Source organism: Xiphophorus hellerii, chromosome 13 (assembly GCF_003331165.1).
Source record: "Xiphophorus hellerii strain 12219 chromosome 13, Xiphophorus_hellerii-4.1, whole genome shotgun sequence".
Taxonomy (NCBI): domain Eukaryota; kingdom Metazoa; phylum Chordata; class Actinopteri; order Cyprinodontiformes; family Poeciliidae; genus Xiphophorus; species Xiphophorus hellerii.
In genome coordinates, this window is record NC_045684.1 from 14,851,368 (window position 1) to 14,867,639 (window position 16,272).

Sequence of the window (16,272 nt, forward strand, 5' to 3'; positions counted from 1 at the left end):
GAAAAACATACCAAGATATTATGTCTTTATTCAGTTCTTTTTATTATCATTATTAAATAGCGTTACAATTTGAAACTTATTTGAACTTTAAAGCACTTTGGTCTTGTGCTGGTTGTTTTAAAGTGCTTTATAAATGAAGTTAGATTGGATTATTTGATCCTGTGTTTAGTCCAAATTGGGCCAGAAAGTCAATTGTATTTTGTTGTTTACAAGGCTCATTTCATTGTCTAATCAAACCAATGTTTCCACTGTTTTTTTTGTTTTGTTTCTTTTCTTTGGCCATTGACCAGCTACTTTCCTGAACTGCTTTGAGTTCAGCTGTTGGCCGTTTGAGCTGGACAAAAGAACGTCAAACTGATATTTAACATTCAATTTTTATTTGTGAAGGATTTATATTATTGAGTTTTACCCAAAAGAATACAAATAAGCTAAACTCTCAATACTGAACCATTAGAAATAAGCTGACTTCATTTGAAAACATGACGTATTTAATAGAAGCCTACTCCAGACATTATAAGCCCTACCGCACTGAATTTTAAATCACTTCCACTCTTAAAATCATTTGTTCTTTGCTTCATGTCTGGCCCAATGCCCTTTCTGATATAAAAACATAAATTACTGCTTTTATTGCTAACACCTCTCCTTTCTCTCCATGACCTGGTAAAATGTCACAGCAGGACAAGAGTGAATACAACAAAGCTCATTGATTCTGTTCTCAGAACGCCACAATACTGCCAACAGATTTCTGGAACAAAAGAAGGCCAGAGTCTTCAGTTGCTAAACAGATCAGAGATTATCATAATTACACAGTGGGGTGTGCAATTAATTAATTTAAACCCTAAATGATTGCAAAATAAAATTGACAAAAATAATTTGTCCACATTTTATATTTAATAATTTCAAACTTGATGAATCTTCGTGCTGAGTAATCAGTCTTTTAATAAAAGAAAAAATGCAATGATTTTCTTTCTCTGATAGATCAAGAACCATACAAAAACACCCAAAAAAAGAAATTTTAGTAAATATTTATTCGTCAAGTTGCATTCATCTGTACAATGATCAAAAAAATATGAAAAAACAAATAAAGAACACACTAAAGCTACAGGAGTAGCCCTGAACATGTTAAAAAAATAAAAAATAAAAGCTAAACAGCAGCTGTTTCATGCCGTCTTCCGTGGATCACGGTGTGCTTAAGGCACCCGAGGAGGGGCACCTGGGGGCCTGGGTGGCATCGGAGGAGCTCTCTGAAAACCAAAAGGAGGCGGACGAGGATGAGCCGCGCCGTAGCCAGGCGGAGGCATGGGAGGAGGAGGCCCTCGCATACCTGGAGGCACAGGAGGAGCTGAGGGAAACAAAAAGAGGGGTCACAATATGCAGCATTAGGAATTACAGCATTTAAACCACGAACAAGCTGTGGTTCTGATCTGAAGCACATTTAGACTTTTAGCATTTTAGTTTTTATGGTCCTCCACTCTGGAACAAACCTGCTGAAAACCTGAGATGTGCAGAAACTATTTGCTCTGTTGAATCAGGACCAAAATCTAATTGTTTACTGACGAATTTGATTAAAGCGTCTCACTAATTAACTGCTTGCCACTGGAGGCGACTAATGGTGACTGCAGCTTGAGATGGAAGATTAGGTTAACATTTGTTTCTTATTAGACGACGCTTTTTAAAGCTTTAAGATGTTTGTTGTTTTTTCTTTGACTTCCTGTAAAGCAGTTTGGATTGCCTCATGTAAGAAAAAGTAAACTTGGCTTGCCATTAGATTAGGTCATTTCTTTATTAAAAATTAAAAAAGATGTTCCAAAACATTCCTGATGTACGCTGTAGGTTAAGATGTAAGAGCAGCTCTCACCCATGGGGTATGGTGCCCTGGGAGGCATGCCCATTGGTGGTGGCGGCATGTTGGGGGGCAGCGGAGCCCTCTGAGCCGATCCTGGAGGAGCAGGAGGTGGGGGCACCATGCCAGGAGGAGCAGGAGGTGGCATGGGCATCTGAGGCATACCTGTGGAACAGAAGGAGAAAATAGTTTTCTTTGGATTTCCCTGACAGGGAATGACAGTTTCAGCTGCATTTGAAAGCCCCAAGTTTTACCTGGAGGCATGTTGCCAGGAGGGAACGGTGGTGGTCCAGGTGGAGGTCCACCGGCAGACCCTGGCGGAACACCTCCTGCTGTTGGAGGCATGCCCATAGAAGGCGGCATTGCTGGGGGCATCGTTCCAGGAGGGGGAACAGGAGGAAACGCACCAGGAGGCGGGAGACCTGTACCAAAAAACAAAATAAAAGAAGTTAAACTGGATGTTGGACAAAAAAAAGTTCTGCAATACTGAAAAATGCTTCAACTCGACACAAAAGTCGTACCTGGAATGGGAATTCCTGTTCCCATCGCAGTGAGGACTGGTGTTGGTGCAGACGGCGGGGGCGGAGCATCTGCGAACAGCTGGTGCGGCCTGTCGGCCTGGGAGAGCGGGTTCTGTGCAGCCAGCAGTCGCTCTGCGGCCGAACCGTGGCGTTCCCCTTTGGAATCCTTTTTAAATGCGTACGACACCGTAATGGGTCTGTTGCAGAGGTACTGGCCGTTCATGGCCTCGATAGCCGCGTCCGAAGCGTCAAAGCTGGCAAAATTGATGAAAGCGTAACCCTTAGAGTTGCCTGTGTCGGGGTCTCGCATGATCTTTGGTGTTTGGAGGATCACACCAAACGCACTGAACGTGTCGTAGAGAAGTTTTTCATCAATCTCCGGGTCCAAATTACCGATGAAGATGTTTGCACCAACGTCCAGGTTTTTGTTGTGTGCTGAGGCCTTATTGACCCTAATTGGTTTGCCATAGAGTTTTATCATATTCATGATTTTTATGGCATAATCAGCATCCTCCTCACTAAGAAACTCCACAAAGCCATAACCTGAGAAAAATAACAAGTTACATTTCTTAGTGACAGTATCACAAAAACACATTGTTCTCATTTCTGACCAATAAAACTAACTCTGCTCCAAGCAATACATGTTCAAGCAACATCGTAGGCAGATTTCAGCTGCGTTCTCAGTTACGCTACATACTTTGTAAAAACGTATTTCTCTACTTCACAGAAAGAAAGGATATAAATATCCAAATGAGTTAATTGTTCGTATGTTTTACTGTCCACTGAGAAAAACAGCCTGCAAGTTGTCGCTGACCTTGATGTTGACCAGTGACCCGGTCTTTGGGCATGTGTGTGTTGACCACAGGACCGGCCTGCAGGAACAGCTCCCACAGTAACGGCTCCGACACTTTCTCATCCAAGCCTCCAACATACACAGTCGCATCTGAAAATTGACAAGAAAAGAAATGTTGCAATTTAAACTTTTTACAGAAGAACAGTGTTGTAGTTAACATCTTGGTGTGTTTATCAGGTTGTACATCTTACATTTTTAATAAGACTCATCTTTCATTGACATAAACCTTTCTTGCTAGTTTGGTTTTGATAACAGCTTTAAGCTTTAGAACATGGCCAAATATATATCTCGGGAAACAAATGCCTGGTAGTGCAAATCCAAAGGGGTTTGAAAAAAATACTAAATGATTCGTTCTGCAAAAGATCGAAATACCAACAGTCATTAGTTAAAAGAAAGAACTAGTTTTCTTAATCACGAAATTATCTCCTGCTATTCAAAATGAACATTTTTACTTGCAACTTACTGAAAAACATTCCTAATTACATTATAAGCAGTATATTTTATCCAGCTGGTAAAATAGTGAACAAAAGATCAATACTGTTTATTTACTAAGGCTCATGAGTGGCGCTAAATGCTATGACGTGCTAATTCTCCAAGCTAACTTTGCATGCTAAAAAGCAGCAGTTTGACATCGTCATAACCCGCATTATAACTTACAGTACCACTGTGCTTCTGTTTGATATATATGTAAATTACATTTCTTACGTTTTAAAAGAAGCTAACTAGCAAAATGCTAAGCTAACAACACTTCATACACTTCCATGTGTTCAAGCGAATGTTTTCCACTAAGCGATGCTCAAAAACCGCCGAGAAATTATATTACGATTTAGTCATAAGCACATGTCAAAACAAGTGAGAGATATTCACCAAAAACATACTTTAAAGGATGAAATTACCTTGATTTCTTTCCGAAATTGGTCCCGCTGCCATGTTGAATGAACCAACGCCGGGGTAGCGTTGAAGACGGAAGCCCCGCCTCTTCCGCTGCTGTGCTTAGAAATTTTCAAAATAAAATATATTAAAATAAAATAAATAAATCTGTATTAACCATATAGCATATTGTGACGACCATCCACATGTAACAATGTATTTCCGGTTTGAGATTGAGACACAAGTTTATTATTTCAAAATACTAATAAAAATACAACAATTATCCCCATTTTACTCTGTTTACTCCAGCATATAAGGGGATGATAGTACAAAACAAACCAAGCCACATTTTTATTAACTGATTTATTACATATCGATATAAATCTAGTAAATGTATAAAGACAGAATACAAAAACTTCATATAAAATACACACAATTAGGCTTCAAAGAGCAATTTATAAAACAATACTGTATATTGAATATGAAACATACAAAAACAAAATCTAAAGCATCATGCATCAAACCCAAGAGATTAAAAAAGGGTTCATTCATTTATAAAATGTTTAACAACTTAATATTAACAAAAAATCCTTAAGCATAAAAAAAGGAAAACTTTGTACGAAGATATTTTGGACTGGCTTGTATATAAGACAACACTTGATGGGGGTTTTTATTATAAAAACCAAAGTGACTAAAAAGAAAGGAAATCAATATCTCATTTCTTTTAAACAACTCCATTAAAATGTTCTTATACTCATTATGAATCTTTCATTTTTTTTCATAAATCACTGAAAACCCACACAACATATATTGTTTAAGCAAATATGAAAACTTACAGAAACAAAGTTATATTAAAACTGAAATTGACATATAAAGGGAATTTGGCATGTAGAGGTAAATGTGTTCATTTGATTTTACCTATTAAAAACTTTAAAAAAAATAATTGTAATCCAATAGAAAAATTTCAATATTCAAAGAAATATTGTTTCTATAAATGCAAACAGGACCAGTGGCCAGGCAAAAAAAAACAAACTAAGACTACAGGGAGTTTTCAATTCAAATAAGGGAATTATATTTAAATTATAATTTCAGTTTTGCCTTTGTATGTAAACCAATATCTACCACATTCTTCCATGGTGTAATGAATTTAACTAAAACATTTCAGTGTTTTACAGGTCCCAACATAAAGGTTTCCAATTTTATAAAAAATAACAACAATCCCAAATGAAAGGCAAGCAAAATAAAAACTCCCCTGCTTTTAATGACAGCCAATTGTTCCTTCATGTTTTTAATCTGTCATCTCCAAAAAAAATTAAGGCTACATGTTTCAGCCGTTAGGGTTTCTACCTTCAGGAGCGGAGAATGTGACTCCCTGCTGTTTTAGTTTGCTTTTGTGTCACATTTTTCTTAAACTGGAGCCACGATTTGTCCATTAAACACTTTCCTTGTTAACATGCAGTCTTGGAGAGTTTGGTTAAAATGTCTTGATCCTTCTAGCTTAGAAATATAGTTAAGAAACAAAAAGCATATAAAGAGTTCAACTTCATTTATCATCTGTTGGCTTCAAATGGTTCAAAAAATAAATTCTGCATTGAGTATTTTCAACAAACGCACAGAAACAAAAATATATATTCAGGTCCAAGTTTTCCTCATCAAAACATGGTAAAACAATCCATTTTCATTTTATACCACTGACCTCTGCATTTACAAAGTCGTGCATGCTGTAAAATCATCCATTATTGTGTAACAAAGTTGGTTTGTCGAATTAATCCACAAAGTTCAGGCGGACGGCAGCCGACACGAACCGGGACAAGTTGCTCCACATATTTCCCAGTAATAAAGTTGATAGCACGCTATAATATACATTCGACTAGTGTCAGGGTCACAAATCATACAAAAAAAACTCTAAAATAACCACAACCGTTCACATACAGAAACACCAAAACACAACAAACACTTAATTCTCTGTATGATTTTTTAAAAACTGAACAGTCAAAGTCAAAAGTAGCCACATATTGTAATTGTAAATGTTCTCAAATTCCAGAAATATTGTAATAGTTATTGAGAAAACTACCTTGACAAAGAGATCCTCTCTATGGTTTTGTTTGTGATACAGATCACATAGTATAACGTATGGATGAAAACACACCCTCTGACTGGAGCTGAGCATCATGTATGTTGGAGTTTATGTGTAATTTAAGACCCTGACATTACATGATCAATCACAAGGTTTCGCTTGAGTGGATGCTACAAAGCCGAGTAGGTATTGCCAGTTGAAATGTTGCAAAAATCTGTATCATTAAGGCCTGTCTGAATGATACCACCCTGAACCTTTATCCCTCAAAACTTAGTTACCCTGAACTCTCGATCTCCATTGGGCTGGTCTTCGTCTACCTTTGATTGAGACATGACATTGGTGCTAACATGATCACTCAACCTTAGCAGGACCACTGGAACCACTATTAGACACGTATTGCCTGCTAAATCTGTTAACTTCCTGTTGCAACACTCAAACTTCCTTCCACACTGGGAGAGGCTGCTCCAGATTGCAATAGGAAACAGTGAATTCAGGGCATGAATTACAAACTCTATCCCAGGGTTTGTGCTCTAAACGAGTAAAAATGTTCAAACTTGGTGGAAGTTTTCACTGCTCAGCCACCAGAGTGTGAAACACAGTAAAATAAGCTCCTTTCTATAATAATAATAATAATAAAACATGATCAATAATACTTTTATAATAGCTACTCTCTGCATTATATATAAAGTCACACCACGGCCTGTTGTAACTGTAGTGAGTTTTGAATTATTTAACTGCATTTGTAGCAGAAGAGAGATTAACTTAAAATTGCTTTTTTTTTTCTGAAACAACATTTTAACACCTCCAACTTGTGAAATAATACAAGATTAATAAAAGTTTCTTTCCCAAAAGACAATCCAAAGCACAAAAAGGAATTTAAAATTCAACTAAATTGAATCAATTTTCACTATTTCACTAAAAACGTCCATAAAGAAGGTTCAGGGTAATCTCACTGATACTTGTGACTTTTTGCATCTAATTTCTTCCTCCCCTCCCCCCCCGGTAATATTTCCCCCATCAAATCCAAAACCAGAAACAAATGTAACACAACAGACAACAAAAGAGGGGAAAAAAAGCCCTGTTCATACTCTGATGCAATGCCAAGTTTTACAGGCAAATAATAAAAAAAAAAGCAGCCTGTGGTTACTAGGCACAACGAGTTCAGTAACAAGTGTTTTCTTTCATAAACAAAGCATGAGCTGAAGCTTGATTTCCTGATCCTCATTACAAAACACATCTTAGAAAGTGATCAACACTGTTACCAGGGGTCCTTCGCCGTGGCGAGGCGGTTGTGTTTTAGTGCGATGGCAGAGTGGCGGCGTTGGCGGCACTGAGCTGACCCACAGCCAACATCAGGATGTCCTTCTTTTCTTTGTAAAACCGCAGTTCTCTGCCTGCCAGCCTGGCGTCCTCCAGCTCCCGCTCCGTTGAGGCCAGCTCCTGAGCGATGGTTCCCGCCACGCTCTGCTCCCGGTTCACCCAGTCCGCCGCCATCTGGGTGCGCATGTCGTCGTCCAAGGCCCGGTGGGAGTAGTGAGCCAGCACCTCCTGTAAGTTTGGGCATTAAAAGGAATTTTGAGGCTTTAGATGATCTGTTTGAACTTTTCTTGGAATGCATAATAATCTATGTTTATTTTGTATTCTTTTATTTGATGAGGGTCCATCTGAAAACACTTTATGAGTTTATGGGGTAGGAGTTCATAAGTTTCTTACTTCTTCCTACTCCTTTTCGAGGATGTTAAGATTATTGCGGTACAAACATATGTGTCTTTTGCATTCCTTGATCATGTGTGTGATTTCATACTTCGATCATGTTCCAAATAAATAAATAAAAATAATCCTCTTCAGTGCAAAAGTCGGCTTTGTAACAGAAAACCAATCAGTGTAAAGGAGCTCCACCATTTCTGATTAAAGGAGTGCTTAAATATTCAGATAAAATTATGCCAGAATATTGTCGAGGGCTTCAGAATGTGTGGTTAATCTGGGACATTTCTGTATATGTTTGAGTCCGAATGCAAACGTTTGACCCTGAGTGAATTAGAAACTATTCTGTTACTCTTTAAACATTAAAAATGTTCGGTTAATAGTGTTAATGGACATTGCTTTGTAGTGCCCTTTACTTCATGCTCACCCTGCTCATACCGTAAGGTTTCTTGTTGCAAACAAGTAAATTTATGTACTCAAGTTTGCTTTACAAAACCCTGCATCTGTAAAGTTGTTTATGCTGAACTTTTTCACTCCAAACCATATAAACTTTCAAAAACCTTCGCTGTCGAGTTCATTTTCATGTCTCCAACAACACAGCTGCTGTCAATGCTGGGAGAAGTAAACATGCCTGGAACAGTCCCTTCATTTGGACCGTGATTTTATGTATAATTTGTCTTGTGTAAACAAACAAAAAACAAAAACGAGTTATATGACAGCTAAAACCAAGCTGTGTGTAATTGATGCCATGTGTGAGACGGGTACCTGTCGGGAACACTGTCGCTCTCTCATGGCTTTGAGGCTCCCGTTCCAGTGCAGCAGCTGGAACACAGTCATCAGCTCCTGCAAACAACCAGGAGTTACAGGGGAAAAACTTGCTCACCAGGCATGTAATGCACTGCACACTGAATTCAGATTCCTGTTTTCAACAAGATAGACATTTACCAGCTTCAAACTTACTTCTTCTACTAAACTGAACTGCATAAAGTGAGTGTGATTGTAGAGCTTCTGCTTACTTTATGGAAAAGTATCCAGACTTTTCCCAGACTCAACATAACAGTCCTTCATGTTCATTTTCAAACAGTAAATACTAAAGTTCATTGAACACAAAAGACAAAAAGGAAGGAACGAAGACTGGACACGAGTAAGGAAGCAATAAATAAACGACGGACTGGAGGAACGGAGAAACAAAAGGACACGAGAGGTGACACTAATAATTACTTTAGGAAAGAAGCAAGGAAATGACAAAGGGTGGGAGGGAAGAAGGGAAAAAAAAGGAGGGACTCAAGTTTGACATAAAAATAAGCCCACAAGGAAGAAAGAAAGGAATGGATGGAAAGAATGACAAGGAGGAAAAAAAAGAAAGACACAAAGAAAGGAGAGACCAGTAATGGAAGCACTGTTTTCAGGAAGAGCATAAGGAATCAGACGGACAGAAATAAACAAATAAATGAAGAAAAAAATAAAGAAACAAACAAATAAAGAAGATGGAGCAGAAAAGAAAAATACCATTATATACCATTATGGATGGAATATGGAATAAAATTTGGAAAAAAAAAATTTCCATCCTCAAAATAGGTTTTTGGATAATTATCCAGACTTGAAAAAACTGAGATCCCATTATGTCCTTTCCTTAAAAGGAATCCTGAATTATATTGACATCTAACATTACCATGTTATCACCATCCATGTTTAGCTGATGTGTTTCTCCTACCTGGAACTCCAGCATGGATTTTCCTTTGTTGGACTCCAGCATGAAGCGGAACGCCCCAATCCCGGTGTTGGGATTATCGGCCTCTTCTCGGTTCCCCTGTGAACACACAGCAATGGTGCAGAATTAGCCTATAATGATCCAAACAAACCACGATAAAAACACAAACCATTCAAGAGCGAATCTTTCTTTTAAATTCTCCTAGGGCAATTTCCCTAAGTCACTATTCAAAATGGGAAAGACATGAGATCATGTCATTTATGTAAGACAGATGTGAGTTGATCTTCAATTAGGAAATGGCTACAAGAAAAATTAGAAACTATAAAACAGCAGAACAGCAGGCCTGAAAGAATATCCAAATTTGAAATTCAGAAATGATCTTTTTGAAAATTATTGTTGGAATCAGCAGCAAATTTCTTTTATGTTGTACACAATTTTTGGAAAGGACTATATAACATAACGCTTCTGTCATACTGCCATTTGAGATTTTAATTAGAAACATAAAGGGTGTTATAAAAATATAGATTATTATTATTATTATAATAAATGGTTGGTTTCTACCTCTCTTAAAAGAGATTATTGTTCCTGGAAAGTGGCAAATATGGAGTATCAACACGGAACAAAAGGGTTTAACATCTGATCAATAATTCTATATTGGCTGCCTGGTTTTACATTAAAATATTTCCCAATTTGGAAGGCGTTAAAAATTAGATTTTAAAAAAGATAATACAATCCCTGAAATCAAACTGTTTTCTTTTATGTCAGAATTTAATTTGTTGTAAATCCAGGTTTTGAAATCTTTAGTTTAATTTAGTTGGGGCATTTTTTGCGGTTCTTGGTCCATATAATCTGCTGTCAAATGTAAGTCTAAGAAATGTTACTTCTCTATCTATGTGTGATATTCGGAGTATCTCTCTGTTGTGGAGGTGATGTAAACGTTTTCTTTCACTGCTTATTTATCAGTTTTATCATAATTGTGTCCCTGTCCCAATTAGCTAGGGAGGCCTATCAAAGATGCATTTTCCAGAAAAATGTGTAAATGTGAAACTGTCGTTGTCTTTATCTGTGCTGTTTGTTTGTTTTTTATTTTCATGTCCCGTCCTGTTCAACAAAACACGATATGGGTAACCTGCTGCAGATTGTGGAACTGTTCCGTTTGCAAAAAGAGATCATTTTGCACTAGAGGACAACTTGGAAAATATCTTTCATGTGTTTGAGGACGGGACAGTTTGTGCAACATCTTTTATTTATTTCCAACATCATGGCAGGAAATTAACTCCATATTTCACAATTTTTAAGGAATCCAGACTGCGCTCAATCAGCTCTAGTTCTGAATTCTTTGAAACAATGTTTTTCAATCCTGGTCCTCAAAGCACACCGCCTTGAAAGTTTTAGGCATCCCCCCTGCTTCAGCACACATGATTTCAATTGATGGCTGATTAACAGGGTTTTGCTGAAACGCAATGAATTGGGGTGTGTGGAAGCAGGGAAGCATCAAAAACATGCAGGCCAGTGTGTCTTGAGCACCAAGGCTGGGAACCACTGCTATAAAACACAGTTACAACGTTGTTATTCTATTTGTGAACGCACCAGGGGAATATTTTCCATGTTTTTTCTCCATTGAGGAAACCTTAAATTGAGACAGGCATGGTGGCTGCAGTAGACCAGTCGAACCTGGAGTGAATTATTCCACACAGGTTTCAGATTATTTCCTCCTTCTGCATCTCTCAGTGCAGAAAGAGAGGCTCTCCCAGGGCGGCACTCATTCACAAACCACCGCAGCCGAACTGTCGGCGCTAGCAGCAGATCTCTCCGTTCTGAACTTACGTTGAAGGAGGCCAGCGCTTCATTCACACTCTTCTCAATAAAGTCATCTGTAATCCGACGGGAGGGGTGCTCGTTAAAGACCGAGTTCATGAGGGCGATCTTGGCGGCGCTGCGCCTCGCCTCCGCCTTGGTTGGACAGAACTGTCAAACGGTGAAAGAAAACACGCGGAGTCAGGGTAATAATGAGAGCCAGAGAGACCGAGGCAGAGCAAAGCAGTACAGAGGAGCTTATCCAAAATGCAGCTCATTCCCAGATGTCCCTAAGCAAATATATATGTATATATATCTTTAAATCTTTTACTATCCAGGGAAACAAAGCGATGATGTTGCACCTGGAAGCTCCCGAAGCAGCTGCCGCCTGGAAGGCTGACGTAGCAGACGTACGGCGGGCTGTTTGACGGGACCATTTCATAAACGACCAGAGCGCCGTTCCTCAAGTCGGCCCCTCTGGTCAGCTTCATTTGCCAGAACTCCTGCAGCGCTTCCACCACGTTCACTGAAGGGACAGGGAGGACAGAAAAGCTTCATTAAAGCCACTCTGTCCTTATTTCAACTAAGATGCACACACAAAACAGATGGAGGTGACCTCATGAAGGAAACTTCACATCCTGTCCGCTGAAGGGAAAAATTGGTTCGGCTCAGATTCTGACTTTTCATGAACTCGTATGAAATGTCTGTCTTAAGTTAGGAAAGAACAACCACAGAAGAGTGCAGTAAAATCTGAATTAGAGACAGTTACATGGCGCCTTGTAAAAGTATTTGTTTTCTCATTTTCTCATGTCACGACCACAAACGTCAAGAGTATTTTTATAGAGATTTTAAGGTGATACACCAACACAAAGTAGAGCAGAAGTGTGAAAATGAAGGTCAGCAATGGTAGGGTAGGGGGACCATCATGCTGTGGGACGTTTTTGTTTAGCAGCAACAGAGACGCAAACCAGAGTTGACGTGATGACGGAAGGAGCTAAAACGACAAAAAACAATCCTGAATGAAAACTTGAGTCAAAATGGTTTCAATCAAAGCTTTTTCAATAAAGAAAGTATGCAGGTACAACATGGCAAAATGTTAAAAAAAAGAAAGGAAAAAATCAGGAATGTAAATACTTTTTTAAGGATCTGTAGTTATAAAGGTTTATGTCTGCAGAGAGATATGAGAGCTGGATAATTAGACTCCCAGCTCAGACTGCTCCTGTAACATCAGTGTGTTTTAGTTCTCAGCTTTCCCAGTCAGCAAACTACAAAACAAAACCACCGCTCCAGAAATGTAAATTCCCAAGCTGCAATCCAAATAATATTTTTTATACTCCCACTGAAGCAGGCTGTAAAACACCCAGCGTACGCTCTCATCTTGTTGTTAGACGGCCGTAAAATAAAGTTTATGTGCGTTTTTTGAGATGTTTATAGACTCTCATCCATCCAACAACGCCTTCAGGGAGGAGTCTCCAAATCCCAATGCGGCGTGTCCAAAACATGACGCCGGGTTTCAAAGGAGGAAACTTCAGGAAAGAGATGGATTCCTGCGACAGATGGTGTGACCCCCTCCCCACAGACGAGGATCTGAACGTCATGGACCGAGTCTGGGATCACTGAGCACGAAGGAAGGAATGACAGAAAACTTAGAAAGATACTTAAGGAGACTGTGCAAATACTTATTTATGAGTGGATGGGTGTTTAAATCTCTTCTTAAGGAACTTAAACACTTCCAGATCTGGCTGCAGGTGCTTCATCTCAATTTATGACTCTTTTGGACTTTTATGCAGTTTATTAGCTTGATACATTATCGTTCCTGTTTTTTATGATGGATGGATGGATGGATGGATGGATGGATGGATGGATGGATGGATGGATGGATGGATGGATGGATGGATGGATGGATGGATGGATGGATGGATGGATGGATGGATGGACGGAACGTTAAAAGAAGGAAATAAAGTAAACAAAAATATGGAAATACAAAATTTCTTTTTTTTTTCACTGCACTTATCCAGGACTGAACAAATCTAATTACTTTCTGACTTTTCCAGGCTACATAGCAAACCCCAATTGGCTGTTCTGTTCATCAAACAGGTTCCTATTTATTCAGTCAACATGATGTGACCAAAAGCTAGTCGGTGATTTGTATCTTATTAATGTTTCCAGCAGGTGAAGGTCGAACAAAGAGGAGCAGATGGTGGTAAGATGAAGTCCTCTTGTCTGACCTTTTCCTTAGGAATAAAAGCGGAAACAAACAGGAAATGAAGCGGGAGAGAGCCGCAGAGCAACAGCTACTCTGGAATAACAGAAATACCATAAGACTAAATGTCATTAGCATTTTTGTGTTTAAATCAAGATTTTGTACTTAAGGACGTGTCTTGTCTTACAGACAATCCTGTCACAGCAGTCTCATTCTTATGCTGACGTTGTTAAGAAGCCTAAGTGGAATAAAAGGAGGGGGACGAGGCTGTCAGTGGCGGCACACAGGGGCAATCTTTTGGGATTAAATCCTATTAGTGCAGAGTAGAAAGACTTAGAGTGGCTGCAAATGCCAACACTGATTCAGATTTAAGTCAAGTTTAAGCTTAAAAGAGATCTTAATCAATGTTATTCATGATTTCTGAAGGCTCTTAATTTCTGAAGGTTCTGTGCCTTGACTTGCAAAAGAGTCCTTGAACATTTTCAAAGCAGATATCCAAGGAGACCCATCAACCTTACTTTTTTTGTGCGGAGTGTGCTGAAACAACAGTTGGACACTAATTATTTACGGTGCATTAAATTAGCAGTATCTGCTGTGGAAATCATTTCTTTAAGCAACAAACATTTTTCTGTGCTCGATTGTTGTTTTTCTAGATTTTTCCCAGGCAGCAGCTGTTGGTGCTGAAATCCTACTTTCTGTCTGCAAACTGTTTGGGCTCAGGAGCCTTTATGTCTGAGTGCTTCGTCATAGGCCAAACTTATACGACTTAAACAAGAAAGCACGTCTGGTTCTCCTAACGACCACCAGAAACCCTCCAAAACTACTAATCTACACCATTTCAAAAGAGCACCAAAGAGTTAGTCTCCTTGGAAACAAAACATCCATCCCTCCTAACTTCATGTCAAGTTGTTGCCTAATACTCCTCCATACTCAGCCAGCCAAAGGGAATAAGTTGGAGCTCTGGTTTTGGACTTGTTTGCAGAACATCATCTGCATCTCATCCACATTACAATCGATCTGCTTGTGGTCTGATTTTTATTTTCCACTTCTCAGCCCAAATTGGCCCAAATCTGCACCAACCACAATCCACTAAAACCACAACTGGGTCTGTGCTGGCCCCAGTTATGGTGGGCTGCTGCCAGATTGAGGCAAACTTGTGGAAATTGTTGATTTTTCTACCTGGGGAATGTTATAACAAATGGATTACCGTTTACTGCAGGTCAGCTCTGGGAGTTAACTAGAGGGAGATTATCATAAAACATGTTGGGTTTATAACAGGAATGTCTGGTTTTTGTTTGTGGTATCCTCGTTCTCCAAACTCTCCAGATTTAAAACTAACAGTCATTAACACGGATGTGCACAGGCTTTTTCTCCTACACAACATTACCTCTGCCGTAGCCCTGCGTGTGTTTGGCGAAGCTGCGGACCACCGCCTCCACCGCCTCCTTCAGCACCGCCGGGTTCCCCGGGTTGCAGTGGCCGCCGGCCCCCGGCCCCAGCCCCGCTCCCACTCCTCCGTACAGGCTGTGGAGCTGCAGGGGCGGCGGAGGAGGAGGAGGCCCGGACGAAGCGGACAGCGAGGCCGGGGAGGGAAGTAGCGGCGCGACAGGGACCGTGACTCCGGGTCGGAGAGAGGAGGAGCGGAGGGTCCCCGTCGGTCCCGATCCGAAGCCAATCCCCGGCTGCAGCCTCTGAGGGCGGATACTGTCCGGGATAATGTTGGATTCCATTGTCCCCACGTAACGTCTACTAAAGTCCGGTACAGGAGGAAGACGGTGCCGATGAAACCCACAGCTGGCACTGAAAATGCGGGATCTGAAGCGTTCAGGGACAAAGTTCGGCGGGGTTTCTCCAGTCAGCCCTGAAATTAGAAGTTAAAGGTCGCTGGATCGACCTAGAGCGCCGCTCTGCATCCTCACTCTCTGGATTAGGCTGCTGGAGTGTCACTCAAAAATGCGTTCACGGACCCCTCCGACTTTTTGCATTCCACATTTAGTTGACTGTGACTTTGTTCTGTTTTGTTCCATGTAAGAAACCAGACTTTTTTTTTTTCTTCATTCCCCAAAAGTTTTTTTTTTTTAAGAACGAGTATCAAAATGAAAGTTCCCTGCAAAAACATAAAATCTTACTGAGTATTTTTGGTCTAGTTTCTAATGCAGATATCTTAGTATGCTTGAAATAAGACAAAACCAATTTACAAGTAATTTTTCAGCGCAACAAAGGAGGTTGTTTTGTGTCAATAATTCCTTAATATCGATGAAAAATTCTAGTCATAAGCAGGGGTGTCAAACTCATTTTCATTTTGGGTCAAATTAAGATAATCAATGTTCTTAAAGGGGTGATTGTGCCAGAATATATTGATAAAACCTGGTAACAAAACTGTTAATATATAAATAAATTCTTAAAATTTAATTATATTGTAAATCTTTTCAGTCCCTCCAGGGTTTCGCGATTGTTTTTGTGGTTTTTTACAATACAAATCAAAGTGTTTGTGGCACTAATTTAGGAATATTTGTGCTTATGTATGATTTTTTTTTTATTACTCGCAGTATAATTATGAATAATAACTTCTCATCAACAAAGGCTAAAAGCAGCTGTTTAGTAGAAGTAAGAAATTCCGCCACCTGCAGGTGGGAGCAAGCAGTCACTTAGATCCAATGTTTTTCAAAATATTTTACCAAAAATCTGCATCA

The 16,272-nt window shown here is 39.5% G+C and overlaps 2 protein-coding genes across 2 annotated transcripts; both read right to left on the bottom strand.

Moving 5' to 3' along the window:
• Window positions 1–1,009: 1,009 nt before the first annotated feature.
• sf3b4 (splicing factor 3b, subunit 4) lies at window positions 1,010–4,192 on the bottom strand. Its single transcript, XM_032581821.1, has 6 exons — window positions 4,114–4,192; window positions 3,179–3,307; window positions 2,365–2,907; window positions 2,098–2,265; window positions 1,859–2,008; window positions 1,010–1,342 (listed from the first exon to the last, which is right to left on the bottom strand). Exons 1-6 carry the CDS (start codon window positions 4,145–4,147, stop codon window positions 1,191–1,193), a joined length of 1,176 nt encoding a protein of 391 aa, XP_032437712.1. The 5' UTR covers window positions 4,148–4,192; the 3' UTR covers window positions 1,010–1,190.
• Window positions 4,193–5,023: 831 nt separating this feature from the next.
• Window positions 5,024–15,581, bottom strand: lix1l (limb and CNS expressed 1 like). The gene is made up of 6 exons (XM_032580654.1): window positions 14,967–15,581; window positions 11,739–11,902; window positions 11,407–11,547; window positions 9,583–9,678; window positions 8,634–8,711; window positions 5,024–7,712 (listed from the first exon to the last, which is right to left on the bottom strand). The coding sequence occupies exons 1-6, from the start codon at window positions 15,307–15,309 to the stop codon at window positions 7,461–7,463; spliced, it is 1,074 nt and encodes a 357-aa protein (XP_032436545.1). The 5' UTR covers window positions 15,310–15,581; the 3' UTR covers window positions 5,024–7,460.
• Between the last annotated feature and the right edge of the window lie 691 nt (window positions 15,582–16,272).